The sequence below is a fragment of the Ictalurus punctatus genome, chromosome 1 (assembly GCF_001660625.3).
Source record: "Ictalurus punctatus breed USDA103 chromosome 1, Coco_2.0, whole genome shotgun sequence".
In the NCBI taxonomy this organism is placed as follows: Eukaryota; Metazoa; Chordata; class Actinopteri; order Siluriformes; family Ictaluridae; genus Ictalurus; species Ictalurus punctatus.
In genome coordinates this window covers 29,537,103-29,561,818 of record NC_030416.2, presented here as the reverse complement: position 1 = coordinate 29,561,818, position 24,716 = coordinate 29,537,103, and the positions used below count along the sequence as shown (strand labels likewise).

General features: G+C 37.7%; 2 protein-coding genes across 9 annotated transcripts in view; both read right to left on the bottom strand.

Annotated features, from left to right (window-relative positions):
• The window catches only part of stk17a (serine/threonine kinase 17a), a 38,353-nt gene extending 34,536 nt beyond the window's left edge, over window positions 1–3,817 (bottom strand). Inside the window, exon 1 of the mRNA XM_017479565.3 lies at window positions 3,260–3,817. Within this exon, the coding sequence (XP_017335054.1) occupies window positions 3,260–3,423 (164 nt within the window). The 5' untranslated portion in view covers window positions 3,424–3,817. The remainder of the gene's footprint in view (window positions 1–3,259) is intronic.
• Window positions 3,818–6,240: 2,423 nt separating this feature from the next.
• The window catches only part of LOC108271758 (E3 ubiquitin-protein ligase HECW1), a 99,359-nt gene continuing 80,883 nt past the window's right edge, over window positions 6,241–24,716 (bottom strand). For all 8 annotated transcript variants that reach the window (XM_017479502.3, XM_017479494.3, XM_017479510.3 and 5 more), the window contains 11 exons: window positions 23,967–24,050; window positions 22,544–22,650; window positions 22,181–22,295; window positions 21,957–22,070; window positions 21,053–21,205; window positions 19,621–19,719; window positions 18,233–18,362; window positions 17,871–18,017; window positions 16,699–16,813; window positions 15,809–16,007; window positions 6,241–8,384 (listed from right to left, as the gene is read on the bottom strand). In XM_017479502.3, the coding sequence (XP_017334991.1) occupies window positions 8,273–8,384; window positions 15,809–16,007; window positions 16,699–16,813; window positions 17,871–18,017; window positions 18,233–18,362; window positions 19,621–19,719; window positions 21,053–21,205; window positions 21,957–22,070; window positions 22,181–22,295; window positions 22,544–22,650; window positions 23,967–24,050 (1,375 nt within the window). In that variant the 3' untranslated portion in view covers window positions 6,241–8,272. The remainder of the gene's footprint in view (window positions 8,385–15,808; window positions 16,008–16,698; window positions 16,814–17,870; window positions 18,018–18,232; window positions 18,363–19,620; window positions 19,720–21,052; window positions 21,206–21,956; window positions 22,071–22,180; window positions 22,296–22,543; window positions 22,651–23,966; window positions 24,051–24,716) is intronic.

Genomic DNA, 24,716 nt, shown 5'->3' with positions numbered 1-24,716 from the left:
AAGGCTAAAGTGGACGGCCTGGAGGAAATGCCAAGAGACTTCCAGTGTTTTATTCACTGTCCTGCCCCCACCCAAGTCCGTGCAAAATCACAGACAATGCTCTTGTTCTTGAATGAGTTTTAGCTGTGAAATTTGCATGTCTTGCACTATGAAAGCTGCCTGCCTTAGAAGACAGCCCGCAAGCAATGATGCACACGAGGACCATTAGGCTGACTCGTGTGCCTCAAAACCACAAACCATCTGAACAGTGGTCCTTCTTTTTTCCAATCACATGACTGAGCTCAAATGCACTGCATGTGAGGATAATTCAGGGTTTCAGCATTTCTTTTACCAAGGGAAGATGGGGTGATGTTAACTCTTCTGCAAGATGTGTTAGGAATCATACAGTAAAAAGGGTGGTTTCCTTACAGAATTTCATCAGTTCTAAACCTTTCTACAGTAAATTTAACACTTACTAACAATACTGTCTTTCTGTTGGACAGTGTGTAGCAGCACGCTATGGTAACAAATCCATGACCTCTACATTGTATTGTTATGCCTATTGCCAAGAACAGTAACTAAGTAACATGGTTACCATTTTTGCCATGGTTACGAGAGTAGGGATATGCTAGAAAGAGTCAGAACTCAAGTTAGATGACAGTCATTACAAAAAAAAATAAGAAAAACCTCAATAGTGTAGTCACTGGCTACTAGTTTGTGTTTGTCATTATTTTTTTAAATTTTGTACCCTAAGAGGTAGACAATCAATTAAGTGTCCATACACATTCTAGCACAAAATAAGCCATTATATGTTGTTTTTGTGTGTGTGTGTGTGTGTGTGTGTGTGTGTGTGTGTGTGTGTGTGTGTGTGTGTGTGTGTGTGTGAGCATGTGTTAAAATAATCTACAATGGACTGATGTCCCAACCAGTGCATATTTCCGCCTCACATCCAGTGTTCCTTGGATAGGCTCTGGATCCACCATGAACCTGACCAGGACTGTTTCTTGCTGAAGTGATTAAGGAGTTTTGCACATTTTCAGTATTATTTTACTAATTGACAAGGTGGTTATGTAACAAGTACTCCACCAGTACCCCACTGGTACCAGTATTACTCACCCCCACCCCCCCAAGGCTAGTCAGCCACATCTTCCAAAGATCTTCTACATTCACATATACCATTATGCAACAAACCTGATGAGGGGTTGGATAGTTCCGCAAACATACTGTGCTGCACCATGATTCAAAATCAATGCTACATAAATTGAAACCACTAGGTCATAACAATTCCTAAAACTGCTACTGGTTACTTTTTAAGGCAGAAATGTTATTTTTTCTTGATGAAAATAGACTCTCTGTATTATCACTGTTAAATACTGCAAAGACAGCCTGCACTGCTTAAACGACAGTAGCAGTTACCCACAAGCAAATACCAGAGATAAGAGGACCCTTTTCATTTATCAGTTCAGAATTATTTATTCTTAAGGGAAATGGTTCACATGCTCAATCATCCAACCCTGATCTTTTTCCAACAGACCTCTAATCTAACTTAAGCTTCTTTTTGTTTTAACTAAACAAACCTCGCAAAAAGGGTCGAGACAGGGGCGTCACCATTTTGTTAAAAACTTTAAAAAGCACGTCAACAAAAATGAATGAAACCCAGAAGAAATAAAGCTTTACCTCAACAGAGATTGCTATAAAACAAGCAAGCTGCATTGACTCAAAAGCGCGTATCCGCAATAAGATAAACCCGCAAATACTAATGTCCTGTAAATTGTAATGTCCTACAAACACCTTATAAATATCAAGGATCAACATAACCTTCAGTAATTCCACTAAATATGTTTGTGAGCCAGCGATGAATTAACCGCCTGTGAGGAGCTCAGTGAGTTATTAAAGCTGTGTTAGTGAACTGTGTTAGCTATGTAGTCACGAATAAGTTTTTACAATGCTAAATGTTGAATATTAAGATATAGTTTAGGCTGCACGAGATAAAAGATGGGTAAAGCAGGGAACCAGCAAAGCCAGGCAAGGTCATGCAACTTTGTCGACTTTTGCCTTAGTGTGAAAACGCTTTAAACAATGCACTTGCTCTTGAACATTTGTTAAACATTTAAAGCTTTGCCCAGGGATCTGTGTTTGGTTAATTGCAGATCCTGTAAGCACTCCTAGGAGACATGTTTGCTACTCTGATCTTGCCACTACACTTTTTCGTCACCCTTTTTTCCTACTTAGCTGCATTATAATGTAGATTTGAAAATTTATAGACAATTGTTTGCACTGTTTTTTTTCCATCTAATACGGTTCTGTTGTCCTGTCAAATTTATTTATTTATCCTTTATTAAAGCAGGAAGATCCCATTGCGATATCGCAATCTCTTCTTCCAGGGAGACTGAAGAATTACCATGAACTGTCCTGTGTATATTCTTGCACTGTTATGTATTTCCACTTTATGGAGTTCTGTGTACTGTGAAGAAACAACATTTCGGTTGTCCAGTGTACACGAGTGACACAGAGACATATTTCAGAGAGTCCATCAAGCAAAAGCAAAGGTTCCATATGATTTTTGAACTGTTATCAAATTTATTATGCCAATGTTGCATAATGTTAGCTGGAATCCAGTAACAGTTTTAAGAAAACGGGTAAAAAATTTCAGAAATGAAAAAAAAAAAAAATCCCCCAAAACATTACTGAACACACAATTTAATACAAAATAAATAAATAAATAAATAAATAAATAAATAAACAACATGCCTAATATTTTTCCAAGTTTATTTATAAAATACTAAGGGGTCACTGAGTGTAAAAACCCCTGGTATAGAGGATTGACAGCCTGGCTGGGAATAAAAAAAGGCAAAAAAAACCAAAATAATAGATCATAATGGTTTCCACTAGAAAACCACTACCATTACAAATCATCAGCTTTTTAACCATTACGAAACGGTTTCCATTTACATAGTAGCACTTATTAAGGAAGTAAGTCCTTAATGGTATCCACTAGACATAACATGGCACCAACAGAAGGCAAAACATTACCAGTAGAGACCCACAGGGACCATTATAGTTTCCATTAAAATCAATACAATTCCCATTATAACCATTAAAATTTCTATGAGGGCTTCTAATGTTTTTTTTTTTCCCCAACAGGGAGTAAAAACCCACTTGATTTTATTGTTTTTATTTAAAGGAGACCCGCAAGTGTGGTCAAAATCTAATTTTAAATCATCATGCATGTGCTCAGAGTTGTTTGTTTGTGTGTGTGTGTGTGTGTGTGTGTGTTTACCTGCCCAGCTCTTTCCCCGGGATGAGAGTGTAATGCTCGGTAAACGGCTCTCTCTTGATCACACAGTGGATGTCGCACAGTAAACCGGAGCGACTCTGAGCGCCTTCATGCCACCGGCTGCGGTTTCTCGCCTCGACGGTCCGAGACGGACATTCAGGAATCATAACGGCGGAATAAATTACTGCTATGGAGTGTAATTTACCTGATAATACACTTCTGAACGCTGCTAACTCTAACGACGTGCAAAACAAGAGCGCTAACTTTGTGAACTTTGTTCTAGGTAGTTCGTTTTTAACAGTTAGTTAGTAGTTAGCTAACCGAATTACCAAGACCAAATTAAGTCAAACACGTAGCAACAGTTACATGAAACTGCAACTTTGTAACAACAAAGCGACCTCCAAAACTTTCATCTTGGTCGTGAAGTGAGTGTATGTGTATCCACTGCACGGTGATGAGTGGTGTGTTGTAGCAGTTCTCTCTCTCTCTCTCTCTCTCTCTCTCTCTCTCTCTGCTGCAAAGACACTTTGATTTCCGTCGCGTGGTAACAGCCCTGATTGACAGGCAGTTCAGCCAAAGAGGGCGGGGCTTTTGTAATCAGGGTTTCCCTCAGGCACAGGGCCAAGATGTCAAATCTGATTCCTTCAAATGTTTGTAGCAGCGAGACAGTCTTTTTTTGTTTTCTTTTTGAATGTAGTTTAGATTACACGACGTAAAAATGACCGTGGACTCAAATAAAAACATACGAAATGCTTAAATACGTCGAATAATAGCCTAGCAATAACACGGGTTTACAGGTAACCTGGACGTGCTAATTATTTCCTACATACCGGCACATTTTGGGCTCAGAGACTAAACTAAGGATGAGTTTAATATGATTTATGTTGTAGTGACTGACCAGATAAGGTCTACGTGCAAAAACTGCAAATGAACAAGTCGTGCAAGTACGCCCCCTGCTGGTGAGAGTGGGAATGGTGAAGCTGTGTTGCATGCAAGTTTCCTGGAGTAAAAAAAAAAAAAAACTCGCCCCCACCCGGTTTTGTATTGGGTTTAATGGAAACTGTAATCGTCCCTGTGTGTCTCTACTGGGAATTTGTTGCCTTCTATTGGTGGCGTGTTATGTCTTGTGGATACCATTAAGTACCAATAATGGTAATGCTTTTAATGGTTAGTTGATGGTTTGTAATGATATTTGTAGTGGAAACCATTAGAATTTCAGGGTGGTGGTGGATCCAGAGCCTATTGAAAGAATACACAGCACGAGGCAGGAATACACCCTGGATGGGACACTGGTTCATCATAGGGCACCATGAACACACACATCCACACCTAGGTTTAATATAGCATAGCTGATCCACCTACCAGCATGTTTTTGGGAGGTGGGAGGAAACAGGAGTAAACTCACACAGACACTGGGAGTACTTGCGAAAGATGACACAAACATAAACCTCAGTGGTACCCACTGTGCCAGCTGGCCACCTGAGCACAACATTTGCAAAGTGGAAGAAGTGGTAATATATATATATATATATATATATATATATATATATATATATATATATATATATATATATATATATATAATAAAGCTAAGCAAAATGCACTTAAAAGTGTTTTTTTAATTGACATGCATTCTGCAGTGATACAATTAAGTACAAACAAGGGCTGAGAAGAATGACAGAGGATGAAACAAGCTAAATTGAGAGAAGCAAAATGTGTGAGGCTAGGTATTAAGTGGTAAATATATTTAATATTGGTATATTGGTGAGGTCCCCCCCGTTAACTTCAATAACTGGTCAGGCAGGAATACATGCCAGATTGGACACCAGTCCTTCACAGGCACCATGCACAGTACTTAATCACTCACTCACAGCTAGGGGCAAACTATAGCCAGTTTCACCTACTGGCATGATTTTAGTAGAAGAGAGGAAACCAGAGAACCAGAGACATGAAGAGAACATGTGATACTCCATGCAGGAACAAAGACCGGGATTGAACCTGGAACCCTGGAGCCATGAAGCAGCAATGCTACCTCACAGCACCCCTCTGCTGCCCTATTGGTGATGTATATACAGTGCTGTGAAAAAGTATTTGCCCGATCTCTTCTGTTTTTGTGTATATCTCATACTAAATAGTTTTGTATCTTCAAACCAAATACAACATAAAACAAATGTAAACTGACTAAACACACAATGCAGTTTTTATTTATTTTCTTGAATCAAAAAAAGTTATCCAACACCTATCACTAATTAAAAATTAATTGCCCCCTTAAACGTTAAATATGTTTGTGCATGCCACCTTTAGCAGCAATAACTGCAACCAAACGCTTCTGATAACTGGAGATCAGACTTTCACTTACCTAAAGATCTAGGAAATACTCCTATGCATTGGATCATTGTCATCATTGCTGCATAATCCATTTGCGCTTGAGTTTCAACTTACAGACTGAAGGCTGGACATTCTCCTTTAGGATTTTCTGGTAGAGCAGAATTCATGTTTCCCAAGGCCCTGAAGCAGCAAAGCATCCCCACACCATCACACCGCCACCACCATGCATGACCGTAGGTATGATGTTCTTTTTATGGAATTCTGTGTTTGGTTTACCCCAGATGTAATGGAATCCTTGTCTTCCAAACAATTTAGTATGAGATATACACAAAAAAAGAAGAAATCAAGATGGGACAAATACTTTTTCATAGCACTGTATACTAAGGCTGTGTGTGTGTGTGTGTGGGGGGGGGGGGGCACAACAGAGCTGCAATAGAGGTCAAAATATTTAAAACAGTATAGAAACAAGTAAATATATACTTTCTATGACATATGGTTTAATGTCAGCTAGTTGATAGCTATCCCAGGCCTGGAAAGTGTCAATGCAAAACACATTACACACAGCCTAACCAGATCCAAATAAATGGATGATGTGAATGCAATATAAACAGTGATGGACAGGTTCCATAATACTGAATCGTAAACATTAATTTATAAAGATCTTTTTATTAGATGAACACAGTTTACATATAGTTGTGTTACATATTTAAATAATTCAGTGCATTACAGGAATAGATCATAGGCATTAGTGTAATGTTAGTAAAATTTGTCTGCAATTTATTAATGGTCCCTTAAAAAAACAATAACAAATAAATAAACACAAGGTGTACACATTGAAATAAACTATAAAACACTGTAAGTAATCAATGACATCAATTCACATTACTGTCAGTCACTGTCATCTGATCACACCCATGCTACAGTAATAAAAAATAAAAATGAATCAAGAAACTGAAAAAGGCATTGCATTATAAGTATCATAAGAAACATAATGCAGGTATGAGCTACAAAATAATACGTTAACACAGAAATATATGTACTACAGATAAATACAGTAATAGAGATTCAATTTCAGTATCAGAGGCCATATTGGAAATTGTAGTAAATCCCTAGTTCTTAATGTCTACAAGGGTTAATATGGATACCTCTGTGGTGTCAATAATGTATATTGCTCTAAATAATCATGGATGTACATTGGCTAAAGCTAATGGGAAAGGAAAAATAACAATGTTAAATGCATTTCTTTTTCAAGGTTCCTTATGTTCATTGCATATTCCAGTTTTGGCATATTGGCAACCATTGGCATATTTATAATGAATACTAGTAGTATAAGAGTGATATTTTTATCCACTTTCTTGGCTTTGCAAATAAAGGCCCTAAATGTTTGGGTGCTTTTTTGGAAAATTTGAAAGACATGTGATTGAGAATTTAAGCAACAACACCATGCCTTTCAGTGTGCATCTGAATCATCTGATGAACATCGTTAACTTATCATGAAAGAATTTGCAAGTGAAAACACTCAAGGAGTTCTTTCAGAGTCAGAAATACCAGAGCATCCTGAAGAGATTAGCATTTAAGGTGCTAATCTGGGTATACTCTAAATTCCCTTACATCACCCAGATCATCCTGCTTTCTTTATACCTCTCCATCTCCTGGAGTGAGAGGACACTGATGTAAGATGTAAGAGTAAGGTGACTGTGCTTCATAATTTCATCCAGAATACTATCAGTCTGCTCGATAAGGTTTCATTTTTAGTATCCACGTCAGATTGTTTGCTGTTAAGAAACGATTTAAGGATATTTTGGATTTTTGTAGAAAAAGCATAACAGCATCACTGATAAGAAATGTACACAGAATGGTATGAAGTAGTGAGGCTGGAGCTGATTTCTTTCTAACCCAGACTGTAGATTCAAACAACGTGAACAAGGTGGATTATTTACTCTATAATCCTTTTCCATTCATCCATTTTCTGTGCTGCTTATCCTACATGGGGTAACAGGGAGCCTGGAGACTATCCCATGGGACTCAGGGCACAGGGCAGTGGACACTCTGGATGTGGTTCCAACTCATCACAGGGGAAACCGTACACACATTCACACACTATGGAAAATTTATAGATGCCAATCAGCCTACAACACGTCTCAGTGACTTTTACAAATAATTTTCACTCATAAAAAGTCAAAATGGTCATTTTGAATGTTAAAATTTCCAAAGAGGGAATGTTTACAGAGATTTAATTGGGATATTAAGTCAGGGATGTTAATGGATGTCATGTCCTCTTACAGTATGTAGGCCATTGGTGAACTGCACATCAGGTGGGCTTAATCCTCCATGCACAATAATAATAGCATATCAGCTAGATAATGTCAAAATGCCTCCTTAGTAACATGAACATTAGCACGAGAATTCAGTCAGATATACTACCTTGTAGGCCGGATGCGGGTTTTCACTACACACTAGTACTGTATGTCCCTCCCTCATTCCCATAATAATACAATATGTAAAATATTTCCATTAGGTATTTCATGCACTCTGAGGTAAACGCAAACAAAATTTCACAAATAAAAATCCCATACGAATGCTCAGATGGATTTCATTATAAAATACCAGTCTCTTGAGGATACGGTCACAGAAAATCAAAGCACAGTATGTTTACAAAATATAGTCTCTCCATTGTCAAGGAAGTTTTCACTCCAGACCAAAAGTGCTCGTCTCCTCCACGGCTATCAGCAGTTTCTCATACAACATGGTGTGCGAAGGGTATGGAGGCAAATCCAGACGGTTAAAGCATGTGTGAGCCCTGTAAGTAAATGAGAGGGGGAAAAAACAAACCACAAGGTCAGAGGTTAAGCAAGTGAATTTATGCAGGTATGCACTTCCAGAATCTGCATCTGGTCAGAATTCTCTTGTGCATTAAAAAATAATAATAACAGAAGTAGATTTACATATCATTCTTTCTCATGCATAAGTATTCATTCCCCTTGACATTTTCCATATTACAACCTGAAACTGAAATGGACTGTTGGATCATGTCAATATACATAAAATAGACAATATTGAGGTGGGAGATGTTGCGATGGTGCTCCATGGGGGTTTCATACCAATGGGGTGAATACTTATGCAATAACATTTTTGTTTGTAAATAATTTTGCAAAGTATATTAACTTTTTCCCACTTCTATATTAAGGGCTATTTTATGTTGATTCCACTGCTGAAATTTTTTTTAGAAGCCTTCATAGAATTTTATGGTTGTAATGGTTCAAATGGGAATTGTAATGGTCCCTACTAGGTCTCTACTGGTAATTTGTTGAATTCTTTTGGATACCATTAAGGACCAATAGTGGAAATGGTTTTAATGGTTAGCTGGTGGCTTGTAATGGTATTTATAGTGGAAACCATTAGACTTTCTGTGATAGTTTCTTTTTTTTTTCAGCAGGTTCATGACATATAATCCCAATTAAGTCCATTCTAAATCCAGGTTGTAACACCACAAGATGTGGAAAAGTGCTAGGGGGTTAATATTTCTGCAAGGCACTGTACAATTAGGTTTATTTAGCTGAAAATGAAAGAAAAAAAAAGCTGCAGCTGTTTAAATGATTACATGTAAAGCTGAAACTAGCTTTTCCCCTCATATTGCACTTATTCAGCTCAGTCTGTGCTGACGCTCTTCCATGCAATGCCAAACACAAGCCAGTTCTGTCTGTGACAGTGAAATATGAACTCAGTGCAGCATTGACTGCTGACAGAGGCTTGCTTTTGATCTGCCGCCTCTTCCTTTTGCAGCTCTGTGAAAAACAACATTTCAAGGAGAAACTTTAGATGCATCAGTGAAAGCTTTTCAAAGGGGCAATTTTAGGATGACACACTTTGTCATCTCAGGTAACTTTATTTAAAAGTCTAAACAGCGTGATAAGAGCGGCTTCTTTGAATCTTTGCTGAATGAATGACTGGCTCACTTAATTTTTCCCAGGGAATCATCAGAGAAATGAGGCCAATAAACAAAACATCGATTCAATTTTTACCATCCCTTGAATATCTCAAGAAGAAAGATTTTGTAAAGGGGTTGGCATGGCTTGAGTAGGCAGTGATGTGTTGAATACGCCCCTTATTCCCATTAGTGGTCTGTTACTTTAGCTCTGATCTACTTCACATGGCACTCATGAAGCTATCGGGTGGAACAAATAGAAAACATCCAACAAATGGATTCCTCTCTTTGCTTATATTTATACACACAAATATATATATTTATTATATATAACACACACACACACACACACACACACACACAATATTTTGTCTATGGTCATGAAAAAATAAGTACACCAATGAATATTGTTGGCTTTTTTGACAATTGGACAAGCAAACATTTGATCTTTGAAAGTGTGCCAATTAATAAAGTTGATACACCTGAACAAAACCAGAAGGAAAATTAGCTTTTTCCAATCATTTATTCAGCAGAAATACAAATAGAAAAAGTAAGTACTCCCTTGGGTTAAGATGTTAGTATTGTCCCCGTTAGCAGAAATAAGCTTCAAGTAGGTGTTTTGCATAATTGTCCACCAGGCCTGCTAGAATTTTTGACCACTCTTCCATGCAATATTCTTTCACTTGCAAGGCGTTATTGAGGGTTTTCCTGCATGTACTGCCCATTTCAAATCCCCCCACAACATCTCACTAGGCCTTTCCATAACCTTCCATTTCTTCTTTTTGAGCCATTCATTGGTGGATTTGCTAGAGTGTTTAGGATCATTTTCCTGTTGAAAGATCCACTTTCGGTTCAACTTCAACTTTTGGACAGATGGCCTCACATTATCTGCAAGCACTCTTTGATATGATGCAAAATCCATAGCTGAATCAATGAATGCAAGCTGTTCAGTCACTGAGGCCAGAAACCCCAAACCATAACATTTCCACCACCGTGCTTCACAGTTGGTATAAAATGCTTCTCCTGAAAAGCTGTCTTTAGTTTGTGCCAAACATATCTGCTGTTACTGTGGCCAAACAACTCCATCTTTGATTCATCTGTCCAAGGCACATTACTGCAGAAGGCCTGGTCTTTGTCTATATGCTCATTGGCAAACTGTAGTCGAGCAAAGGATTTTTCCTGGCACACTTCCCATGCAGGTCAAATTTGTGCAATCTCTTTCTGATTGTAGAAGCATGCACTTTGACACCAACAGTTGCAAGACTTACTAGCAGATCCTGTGTTGAAATTTGGGGGTCCTTTGGAGACTTCTTTTTACATCAGACCATCTGCTCTTGGGCTGAATTTGCTGGGACAGCCAGTCCTGGACAAATTGGCAGTCGTTTGAAATCTATGCCAATTATAGATTATTTTCCTTCCAGTGGAATGATGTATTTCAAATATTTTGGAGATCTTTTTAAATCCCTTGTCAGGCTCACAGGCATTCACAACCTTTTTTCTGAAGGCCTTACAGAACTCTTTAGATCTTGGCATGATAACACCACACACCTCAATAGCAAAGGGAACACCAGACACTAGACGTGAGAGGGGTATAAATAAGGCAGGTTCCTCCTGCACTCCCTAAGCAGGTTCTCATCACTGGCACCAAATCTTGAGCTCCTGATTCTAATTTTATGGATTTGAAGGTGTGATAAATGGAGTGTACTTACTTTTTCCATGGCACTGATCTGTTTTTTTTGTTAATTTAAACTGTAAAAATTACTACAAAATGTAAATTTTAAGTAATTTGATAGAGTGTATCAACTTTATTAATGATCACTGTTTCAAAGAGGATAAAATGTTTACTTATCCAAATATGTAAAAAAACAAACAAAAAACACATTTCCTTAGAAGGTACTTATTTTTTCACGACTGTATATATAACGTTTAAAACGTGTTCATAACATGGATATACAGTCTGTGCAGGGGATATTACATGTGTGCCAACTATTATTTTTATTAATCATTTTATTTTATTTTTACTGACAAAGCAATTTTATATATATTTTTAAGGTTTCTAGTTTACTGATTTATTTAGTCTAATTGTTTAAGTAGAAATTTTTAATCAGAAAGTTTGTTTTGTAACTCATTAATTCTGGAGTTGACAATATACTATTAAACGTGGCATTTCAATTCCTTGTGGATTATGAGATCCAAACCTATAGCTATAGTAAGCAACATAATATTTTACCCTGAAGTTTATTTAAATTAGGCCTGAAACTTTGTGAGAAATGTGAATCAGTTACCCTTCTTCCAGGACTTGAAACTGATTCGGGACATTTGAAAGATATAAACTATGATTCAGAGTGAAGGGTTTCTGTTATCATGCTGTGAGTGAACACTGTCCTGCAGCTAGAGAGGACATGTGAGAGTGATTCAGCATGTATCACACACTTAATCTCAACTCAAACACCTCTGGGCTAAGAGCTATTTGTACTTCATCGAGTATGAGTGAGTGGGTGTTTTTATGGAAGATAAAACAGTCACTTGTTGCACATACTGCTGATATGAGAAAATGTGTACAGATATTGTACAAAACTATTACAGAAATTGAGACATTGAGAAGGCTCTATCTGACAATTATGTAAGACATAATATGACAGACCATGCTGTTATATGAAAATAATCCATGCTGGTAGGATACAGTCTGATACAAAATGGAGGGCTGTTAACACACCAAAGTGTATTATTTTCATATACAGTTGAGGTCATAAGTATACATATACTCCTTGCAGAAATTGCAAAATGTTAATAATTAAAAAAAAAAAAAGTTGCAAAAATTGCATTTTGTTTTTTTATTTAGGACTGCCCTGAATAAACTATTTCACATAATGGTTTAGTCCACAGATCACAATAATAACTGAATTTACACAAATTAACCAGTTCAAAAGTTCACACACGCTTGATTCTTAATACTGTGTGTCATTACCTGGATGGTTAACGACTGTGTTTATCTTTTGTGATAGTTATTCATGAGTCACATTTTTGTCCTGAGCAGTTAAACTGCCACTGTTCGTCTGAAAAATCCTCCAGGCACATTATTAGGCTTTCCAGCATCTTCTGCATGTTTGACCCATTTCCAACAGCGGCTATATGATGTTGAGATCCATCCTTTCACACTTAGGACAACTGAAGGACTCATACACAACTATTACAAAAGGTGTAAACATTCACTCATTCTCCAGAAGGCAACACGATACATTAAGAACTGGGGGGTGTAAACTATTGAACAGGATGATGGGTGTAAATTGATATCATTTTGTCTTTTGGGAAACATTTAAATATCTTATGTAGTGAAGGGCAGTAATAAATGAAAAATATAAGATCTTTAAGCAAAATAATTAGAGTTAATCTTGTGGAATGTCAGACAGACAAGTTAGTTCCTACATTATACTACATTATAGCAACGACAGATAACCAGCCTATTTTTCACCAGCATGTCTCTCTCTCTCTCTGAAGACTTCCCTGAGCTGTGAAACTTTGCAAAGCACTGTGACTTTTAGAAAGAAACTTCACAACATCAATGATTCAATGTTTTTCTTTGTTAAACAAGTTTTTAAAATCTGTTTATTTTTAGTCTTACATTATGTTGACCGGCTGCTGTAAAAGACTGTGTATGAGCTGTTAGAAACTATAACGAATTAGAACAAATGCATTAATATAATCCTATCTTTCATGATGCAGCAGGAATGACTGCCCGAACCCTGTGGTTATACAAAAATAATGCACACCACCTGACCAATCATATTCAAGAATTCAACCACACTGTGGTGTAACATATTTTTGTCACAAACCGGAGAGGAGACACGAAGATCAACTCACCAGGAATAGACTGATAAGACAAGACAACGGGTACGTGATAGCGGTGTGCTTTTGAATAGTTCCTGATTAGGGTGATACAGGTGTGGCAGGTTAGTACTCAGGTGATTGTGAACGGGTGTGTGGAGCTGAAGGACCTGGTGTTGACAGTATGCTGGCTGAATCTGTGACAATTTTATAACACAGTATGGTTGAATATGTGAATCATAATGTGTAGATTTTCTACACAGTAGTTCCGGCTGTTTTCTGGACAGTAGTTCCGGCTGTGTCATACAGTGGGGGAAATAAGTATTGAATGTGTCAACATTTTTTTCAGTAAATATATTTGCATTGATGTTATTCACATAAAATTTTCACCAGACATCAGTATTAACGCACGAAATCCAGATATATAAATAATTCACAAGATTAAAGTCCATGAATAAAGTTGTGTGTAATAAAGCAGAATGACACAGGAAAAAAAAGTATTGAACAAGCTAAGAAAAAGCAGTGCTCCAAGGCAAGGAAAAACAAGGAACCAGCTGAAATCTGTCAGTAGTTAGAAAGTAATAATACCTCTGTGCAAATTAATCAGCTGGGTTAGTAAATTGATGCTCTATAAAAAGGCTTTTTGTCACACAAGAGACATCTCATGATGGGTAAAAGCAAAGAGCTCTCTCAAGACCTCCGGAACCTTATTGTTGCAAAACATATTGATGGAATCGGATATAGACATATTTCAAAACTTCTGAATCCTCCAGTAAGCACCATTGAGGCCATTATCCGCAAGTGGAAGCAACATCACTCCGTCATCAACCGGCCATGCACTGGAGCGCCTTGCAAGATTTCTGACCAGGGAGTCCGAAGAAAAGTCAGAAGAGTAGCCCAAGAGCCAAGGACTACACGGAAAGAGCTCCAGAAACACTTGGAGGCAGCAGGTGCCATCGTCACAGAGAAAACAATAGGCGATGCACTCCACCGCCATGGCCCCCATGTAGGCTCACCCTGCAAGACCCCATTACTAAAGAAAAGGCTTGTCAAAGCTCGTTTAAAGTTTGCTACAACTCATTTGGAAGCATATGAAATACTGGGAGAGTGTAGTCTGGTCAGACGAGAGCAAAATTGAACTTCACCCTTCACTGCACATCACCCTAAAAACACTATACCAACAGTGAAGTTTGGAGGTGGAAGCCTCATGGTGTGGAGCTGTTTTTCATCTCATGGTACTGGCAGACTTCATATAATTGAAGGAACGATGAATGGAGCCCTTTACCAGGAGATTCTTGAGAATCTGCTGCCATCCACCAGGATGATGGAGATGAGACGAGGTTGGACCTTCCAGCAGGAGAACGATCCAAAGCATACAGCAAAGGATACTCTCAATTGGTTTCAGAGAATAAAATCAAGGTGTTAGAATGGCCCAGTCAATCACCTGACTTGAATCCAATTGAACATTTGTGGAAAGAGCTAAAGATCAAGATTCACAAGAGGGCCCCCCAGATTCTTCAAGTTTTAAAGACAATATGTTTAGAAGAATGGGCCAAAATCCGACCAGATTACTGCAGCCGATTAATTTCTTCATACAGGAAGCGTCTTGAAGCTGTCATTACAAACAAAGACTTCTCCACTAAGTATTAAATAAATTTCAGTTAGCGTGTTGAATACTTTTTTCCTGTGTCATTCCACTTTATAACACATAACTTCACTTATGGACTTTACTGTTTGGATTTCTTTATATGTGTGGATTTCTTGAGTTAATACCAAAGTCTGATGAAAATTTCATGTGAATAGTCTCATTGGAAATATATTTACTGAAACAAAATGTGTTCAATACTTATTTCCCCCACTGTAAATGACAAGTTTATATTAAGGTGCTCATTCTAATATGTTCTAATTTCCATTCACATGGACTTCGACATGGTAGTATGGTGGACATTCCACATGATCTACACCTAATAATAAACAGTTTGTTTTTTAAAAGTGTTGTTTTTAATCCATCTGCTATATAATGTAGGTCCATGTAATTTATATATGACACAAATAAAAATGGTAGTTTTAGAATTTAAAAACATTTCACCAATTGCCTTTCACCTTCATAATGGAAACTCATTTTTTTTTTCCATTATTGTAATTAGCAAATTCTCTGAAGGCAGCTGAACCTTACATGGTTTCATAATAATAGATGCTGATTTCTGCTTCCTTATGCTTTTGGGAAATAGTCAAGGTAACAAAACATGCTCTAAATTTTTTGATTTCCACAACAGATTTTGTCACTAACTGTCAGCAAGGTGGGATATCTGAAGGCTGAATATTCACAGCATTTCTGAGTCACAGGAATGTTGCTGAAGCCCAAAACACAAGGTTTATCCTAAAAAGTTATCTAACAGACACACCTTGCAGAAAAATTCACATCAGCCCCAGGAGCCTTATGCATTAATGGGAATAATGCAATTTTGTCATACCTGGGTAGAGAGGTGACCTTGCCCCATTTCTCGATGCAGAAGTGGCGTGGGCCGTTGCTCCCACGCAGAGCTGCGAAGCCCTCATATGGCACGCTGGACGTTCCCGTAACAAACTGCAGCAATCGTAGTCTCTGCTCATTATTAAAGTGCTCCACCACCGCCCAAAACCATCGAATAACGATGTGTCCATCATGGTAGCCTGGATGGAATAATTTATTAGTGAACAAGTTAATCTCTTGCACTTGTCTGTGAAAGGTTAGTAGTGGTGTCACAGTTATGAATGAGGTCATTCCAGCACCAAGGCACAAGGTTAAGAGAATACCACTTAGGTTTTATTACCAATGTCAAAAATTCCACTTATGGCAATAAACTGTGAGTGAGACAAACAGCTGCCTGTTTTTGGCAGCAAAGGTTCGACAAGGTGCGTTGGACTCCAGATTGATTGATTGCAGATGTCTTGAGCAAAAGCGGGTTAAATGGCTCAAATGGAGCAGATAATTAGCAGGGGCAATTAAGAGCTCAGGCTGTAATACGGGCCAGATGAGTGTTTTGGCAATCCAACCAGAGCACTCTTGGAGGTTAATGAGTTACGGATGTTTATGAATATTTTTGGCATGGAATGTCATCTCTGCAGCTGACATTTAGACAAGAAATAAACAGAGCACAGAATGGGCCTCTGCAGCAGGATAAATATCAGTGTCACTGCTTTTTGACAGCCCTGCTGCTGTATCATGATATATATGGATTATTTAAATAGTTAAATGACAGTTTTTTTTTACCAACTACTGTGATGGAGCAGCACAATATTATATGAGTCACTCAAGACATATTAGGAGTATCAGCTCCGAAATGTCAATGCTAATATATTCACTGAAGCATTACATGCTTACCTCCTCTATACTCTGTGTTGGATCTCCAGTCATTCAGGTCAATTTCTGCTGTTCCTGCAATGACCAGCTCCAGCTCCCGAGCATCAAAAACTGACACCAGACGTGAATCTACCACCTGATCAAAAACATAATGGTTACAATCAAGCATTCCAACAGTACATGTAAGATATTGTAGCTTCAAAGCAGTGTCCTTGGGTCATATGTGGGTCTGTTCATCCATTAAGTAAGGAATACAAAACAATGCTGCGTGCTTTTATAGGAAAGTAATCAAAGACAGGGTGGTGCGATGGGTTCATTTTCCAATAACAGCATGTTTTATTCCTCCTATACCACAGCAATTTGCCAATGCTAACAATGTTTATTTCTTAACAACAGCACATTGTTCTAGGGAGTGGAAAACTTATAGTTACAGCTTTACCTGTGACTGTTACAATGCACTGACATTGGAGACTCCTTCAAAAATACTAAATAAACAACTCCTCACAGAAAACTTCACTATATCAACAATTATACTTTTTAAAAAAAATCCATTTACATGGACCTGCTGCTGTTTACAGGGAGCTGCTGTGCAGTTCCAATCAGGATTGGGTATTCAGCAATAACAACAACAATAATAAATATGTTGGAAATTAACTATGGAGTTTAGTATATATGTATGTACAGTATATAGTTGGATGCTAACTTTATTATTTTCACTAATGTATGCTAACTCTGCCAACATTATTGTAATTAAACTCTCTGAATGCTAAACTGTACTTTTCCTTGACACTGTGGTAGTACTCTCAAAGTTTTGTAGCTTTAGTATGTATAGTGTCTTTCACCTGGGACAGTGTATATAGTGTGCCTTTAAATCATTACTCTAAAGGCTAAGGTAAGGTACATCATTGGTCCTAATTATGTACCCTAAATCAAGGTATACAGCAGTAACATTTCCAGGTATAAGATACACACTAAAGGTACAACCGAAGTAACAAAAAGGAAGCTGTAGAGTTCAGTGTAGAGTTCTGTAAAGAGTATCATCCTCATGTTCTGTCTTTACATTTCTGCCACTATATTTTTATTTAAATAGCTGTACCAAAAATAAACAACTAGCTAAAGATTCATATTGGCTTCCTCTACTGTTGTATGAATGTTAAAATGAACTGATGTTTGTTCAGAAAAGGCTTGTGTACCTCATAGAAACCCCGAACCAATGCTTCTGTCTGCTGCACCACTCCTCTCTCCACCCTCCACTTGGCCATTCTCTCAATGTACTCCTTCTTGTTCTTCTCTGTAACCTGAATGTTGGATCCTCCTGATTTCAGCTCCCTCTCTGTTACCTGTGTACAGAAAGCACTGTTATATTGCCCTATGGAACGTACAGTGTTTATAATGAGTATTTTTCCACTATGGATTCTGAGATCATTAGCGTTTACTGTGAATAACATACAAAAAAAACTGCAACAAATGTCCACACATGATATAAGTTTTTTTTTTTTTTTTTCATGTTGAATCAGATGTAACAATAAGTGGACTGGGTTAAACAATGCGGTACCTGCCCAAAGACCTCCTCATTGACAGTGAAGGTCAGGTCTAGAATGTCTGTAATATCATTATCTTTCATCCACTGCAAACTCTGGTGGAACTCCTCATCCAGATACTCTAAATCACTCAGATCAGTCGCTCTGTCCAAGATAAAACACACATGCAATGTTTGCATGCATGTTAATCTACTGCAATTACAGTATAGTTTAAATTCTAAGAGCATAAATAAAGCATAAATGCTTCCTTTTATGCCCAGTCTATGCTATTATATTCAAGCTATGTTGTTAATTCAATAATTAGACCAGAGATGGTAAACAAAATCAAATCCCAGATAGTCCAGTTGGCAACCCCTGGTCTACATCAACAAACTGAAAAACAATAACCCGGACCATATAGATAAAGTGCACCGGATCTCTCTTTGTGCACAATCGTTTCTAAATGAAATTTAATTATAAGTTAATATTTGACAACAATATGAAAATAACAATAATAATTAAAGCTGCAAGCAGCATTTTCATGGGCCAAGCACATACACTGTGTGAGCTGCACATTCACAGATGTGAGACAATTGTTGCATAACCAATCACAGGAAAGCAGAACCATAACAATAGGTAAAGGGATTCAAGAATGATTTGTAGTTTCATGCATTTGCCAGTCTGTTATGGGAGAACTGTTTTGAATATCAGAGTTCCTTTGACAACTTTTGTTTAGACAGGTCTCAGGATGATAAGAGACAAATGTGGTGAAGATTAGACAAGATTAGACAAGATGGCGGAAAATCTAATTAGGGTATGTTGAACTCCCAGGGATGCCTGGCTTTTAAATTTTGGACACACGAGTTATGACCATAAATGTACTTCCAAATTAAGCCCAAATTTGACCTGATGGTAGTGCTAGAGAACTGGCCGCCCAAGTTTGGTTAGAATATTACTTAGACCCTCCCCACTCACTTTGCCAAATTTCACAACTTTTTACCAGATGGTTCTATGAGCTGCTATAGAGTCCCTAACCAGAAGAAGAATAAACAGAATAATAATAATAATAATAATAATAATAATAATAATAATAATAATAATAATAAGAAGAAGAATAATGGTAGAATAACAATATAATAATATTGTGTTTTAATACCCTTTTAACCTAATTTACTTTTTTCCCCCAAGTTCCCACCCACAGCATACAGTAGAAGGGCAGCTATCACTTGACCTGCCACAGCACCTATCGTGGGATAGCAAACAATTTACAAGGGTGAGGGCTGACATAATCTTCCTCCGACATCATAAAGTCATCTTTTTTTTTTTTTAACACCCCACTAGATCCTGGACCAAAATCATAATTCAATCAACCAAAAAACAGGTGATATAGATGTGTTTAATGTTTGCTGAGAAGAGCACTCACAGTCGGAGGAGGGCCTTGTAGAATGGCCTGGTGAAGAATGCATCCAGTAGGTACTGATGAATCAGTGCCAGGCCCAAAATACGTCCACTGAAGCGGAACCTGTGGGGCAGGACAACATCACTTAATGCTCTTATATAACTTTACCTACTTAGATACTGCACTTGGCACACTCGTATCTGACTGGCGCACTCTTATCTGTAATTTATATTATATAAAGTGTTACAGTAATACACTATCATATTGAGGCACTGCCTGATTTGCTAGGTAGTCAGCTATAGGTAGCCATCTACAGTACTGTGCAAAAGTTTTAGGCACCCTATTTGTTTAGTACAAACTTTGTTATAGATTTTTATTTTATGACTTCTACATTATCGAATCAGTACAAAAAACATTTTAGATTTCCAGACATTAGTTTCTAGCACAAAATTAAATGTTACAGAAAAATGTTTGTATGTCAGTAAAGAAAGCAGCATATAAAGTGGTAAGAGACACTTTTCAGACTAAAAAACACAATGATGGCTGTTGGATTTTGCTACAAAAATAAGAAGCAAGTGCAATGGTCTGTCTCCAGAAGAACCGTGGCTGGTTCTGCAAGATGCTCAGTAAAACTTACAGCTCATTTCCTAATAAAACTGCACTAATTTTACTTTTTTTTTAAAGCAAAGGGTCATCAAACCAAATATTGCCTTTGATTAATAATTTATTACTGTTTACTGCCCTTTATAGTCCATCCATCCATCTTCTACCACTTACTCCTTCTTCAGGGTCACAGGGGAACCTGGAGCCTATCCGAGGGAGCATCAGGCACAAGGCAGAGTACATCCTGGACAGGGTGCTAGTCCATCACAGGGCACAATCACATACACACTCATCCATACACTACGGGCACTTCAGACATGCCAATCAGCCTACCATATATGTCTTTGGACCGGAGGAGGAAACCCCCGCAGCATAGTGAGAACATGCAAACTCCGCACACACATGGCCCTGGTGGGAATCGAACCCCGGACACTGGAGGTGTGAGGGAACATGCTAACCACTAAGCCAATGTGCACCCTGCCCTTTAATATAATTATTTTTGAAGACATCTTTGCTCTACAGCATTTCTTTGCATGTGCCTAAGACTTTTTCATATCAGCAGATATATATTTTTTTCTTTTCATATTAGGCACCCTAGAGTATATGTGGAAACATTCGCATTAATAGATCTGAGTTTGTTTGCCATTCCTGTTAAGCAGATATAAAGGAGGAAAGATAAATAAAAGTAAGAAACATACCATTGGTTTTCTTTTCTTTCATCACTAATTTCTTGAACAAACATGACATTTTGTTTGCTAGTCATAATGTTAAAATGAGCGATATAAAAGTGAACGAGAGAGAGAGAGAGAGAGAGAGAGAGAGAGAGAGAAAGCAAGGGTATGGTATGGCACACCATTCCAAATGGTTCTCCACGAAGGCAGACATGGGGCTAATCTGGACGGTGTACGTATCGTTGGCCGAGTACTCGAACAGGCCATAGTATGGGTTAAAGAGCTCCTGAGACAGCAGGAAGAAGAACTCCCTCGAAGGCCCGCTGTAGTCCAGACTATACGAGACAGATGAACAATTATACCAAGAAATCAAGTGACTAGAATTAAGCATGAAATGTTTTATTATTAGGATAAAATATATCAGTAATACTACCAAAGATACGCTGTAAACTAAAATTAATTTTTGAGTCAAAATTTACATTGGCAACTTAAGTTTACCTAAACTTTATAAAACTTCACACAGTATATTTTAAATATAAATATTAAATTCTTTCATGTAAATTAAGCTGTGTTTGCAGAACGCTGGATGTAAAAAAAAAAAAAAAAAAAAATCACTGTAGGGGATTTGCTGTAATCTTTTAAGAAACAAAGAAGGGTGGGAAATCTGAGTTAGTATTAAATATGTGGCAGCTATAAGTTATTGCTTCATAAATCATAACAACCAATTACATTATTATATGCATTTTTACACTGTTTTAAGTTGGGGTGGATGTGTTAAGTTGGTATCTGTTAATATAGTTAATATGCAAGTGTTTCAGTGTCCATTTGTAGTAACAAAATATTTTTGTGAAACTGTTATATCAAGCAATTTATTATTTAATATAGTAAAAGAAATGTCCTGTAAAACATTTTTGTGACTTTATTTACAAATGAAGGAACACTGTAACACAGTGAAAATGAAGGAACTTAAAAGGCTAAGAAAGTTTTGGCTATAATGTTGATCTGAGGATTATTAATGCTTTAGACAGCAATGTTTTTTTTGTTATGGTGGAACTGGAAGAAGTGCTGTAATGCCACGATTCATACCCTTCCTCTCCCACAAACGTGATGTAGAGTTTATTTCTCTGGAGCTCCTTGCGTGAATATGCCATCACATGATTAAAGGTGCCTTCGAGCAGGTGCTCTCTTCTGATGATCAGCCTTTCACAAGACAGATAAATGCGTGTGTCTGGGCAGAGGGCAACTGTTTAGATCTGCTTTCATTTTAGAATGTATCCATCATGCACATAACCACAATCTCATACACATACTTGATTTTTCCTGGCCCTTGGCCATAGCCTTTGGCTTCAAGCTTCCTATAAAAATTGCGCAGTTTGGCTTCAAAGTCCCTGCGATATGGAGCAGGTGCTCTGGCTCTCTGCAGTCCTGCCAATACAAACACACTGTTAGCTCTAGACCACTGTACAAACTACTGAGAATGCCAACAGGCACAAATAATATTCTAGCTTCAGTAATAGTTTTTGTAAATGAAATCTGTTCCCCCAGCTTTAATGACAAGTTCTTACCAGGTTTGTCAGTATTATTATCAATAATAATAGTGTTTTTTTTATCGATTATTATAGTTTTTTTTTTTATTATTATTATTTTTTTTTATGAATACAGAATACACTTACCTGGTGAATTCTGGGGTGAGGATCCAGGAGAGCACCTTGGAGAGAAGTTGAGGCCAGGATGGAATGGGTGAGCCGGGATGTATGACATGATCTCCTCTTCAAACAAACTGCAGAGAGATCAGAACCAGAGCTGAACACAGGATAATTCAGGATGCAAGTAAAGCTTCGCTGATGACCTGCGTTCCTCAGAATCACATATTGTGTGTTGTTTTTCAGTATTAGTGTAATTACTGCATGTTAACCATAAAAATATCATTTGTAGCTTAATTGACTGCTTCACAGTTAGTATTCATGGGTATCACTTACTCTATCCCTGTTCCTTATTAACATGTAGAGATTTGTAGATTTGTAGACCTGAATTAACTAAACCTCCAAATCTGCAATTAGTCACCACCACCATGCCAAATGCTTTCTTCTGGCAGCATGCCTTTTTCCTTTAACTACAAGTATAAGCACCTGGAGTCCACTGGAACTGGGTTCTATGGTCAGAGGAAACCAAAATGACTTTTTTGGCAACAAACACTCATGGAGACTTTGGCTTGAAAAGGATGGTTGAGTATGACACATGGTAGTGTATTGTTAGAGTACAATGTATCATGGCCTCTATGAAGAACCGCAACATTTTAAATGAAAAAATCTCTGACAAGTAGCTACAAATAGGTTTTGGTTGCATCTTCCAGCAGGACAACAGTCCAAAACATACGACTAAATCCACTCATAACTGCTTCAATGACCACAGAATCAAGCTTTGAGGCTTTGTTAAAAATATGTATTTTCAAAAGTCTGATTGGTTTTCTAGAATAAATTCACTGCAATTAAAGGTTTGATGTTTTCAGAGTAATTAAGCGAATTAACAACATTTTTTTTTCTCCAAAATCCATCTATACCAGTTGTGAAGCTGCTTATTATATATGCCCTATGCTTGCATTGTCTTTTGCCTCACTTGTAAATTGTCTCTGCTAGACAAGTAAATGTAACTGGAGTTCTCTCTCTAGTCTTAGACTAAAGAAGCTGAATGGATAATTATCTCACTCACAGGATAATTTAGCACAAGTCTTGAACTAGCATGTGTTTGGAAAAGCAGTCTATAATCATTTAATCATAGAAAAGCTGCACATAAACATTATATCATAAGGCAATAAATGTTCAGTCATGGAAAACCAGACCAAAATCATTAAATCACACAGAGAGTACATCAGAACTTGAACACATTGTTGATTTAGGAAACCTAACAAAAGACGCAAACATGCAGTCAGATACTGATATGATTACAGAGATTTACTGCAGTGAAAACTAGCCCATGTGTGTGTGTGTGTGTGTGTGTGTGCGTGTGTGTGTGTCAGAAGGACAAGATTAAGGCTTGGCACTGAGGCTTATGCTGCATGAACTCTCACAACATGAGGCTTTATTAAAGGAAACACACCTTAACAACATAACCAGGTCTGCATCGCAAGACAGCTTCTCCACCCCCTGTGACCCCTCGGTCCTGATGTAATGGATCTTCTCCCTGCAGGAACAAAATCGGACACTCAGGATATTATTCTGGTCCAACTCTTCAATTTTCGGCTCGTTTTTTATTTAGCCCTGAATGGCTTGAGGAATGTTAATTGTGTTTAAACACACAGGTAATGCATTTCACCTTGCTGAATGGAGCTGTAATAGGTGGCATTCAGGAATGCTTTTAAGACAACTATCAGACGTGCACATTTGGAAGATAGGAATCTGTCTCAGTGTGTAACTCTATTCTGCAAAGCCCAACATAAACGTTGCTCTTATCACGTTTGAGGACAGCAGCCATGACAATTGTCCATCATTCACTGACAGCACACACAGTAGCATGTACCATATAGTACTGATGTACAGTACAGAAGGCAAATTACAGTGACCCAAACTCATCTAAGTCATCCCTCAGTGATTATCATAGTGATCACATGATCATTATACCTGCCTGTCTTTTCTGTAAAGATAAATGTCATCACCTGTGTTCTCTGTAATATGCCCCCTCGCAGATATGCCTAGGAAATGCTGACCTTTAAGATAAATATTTCTTAAATTTATACTGCATCCAAACAGAAGTATCCACCTACCTAAAGAACATTTTTCGGGTGAATTACACACTTGTGAAATAATTAAAGTCTCATTCATAAGCTGCCTTCTGAGGTCCTTCATTTTG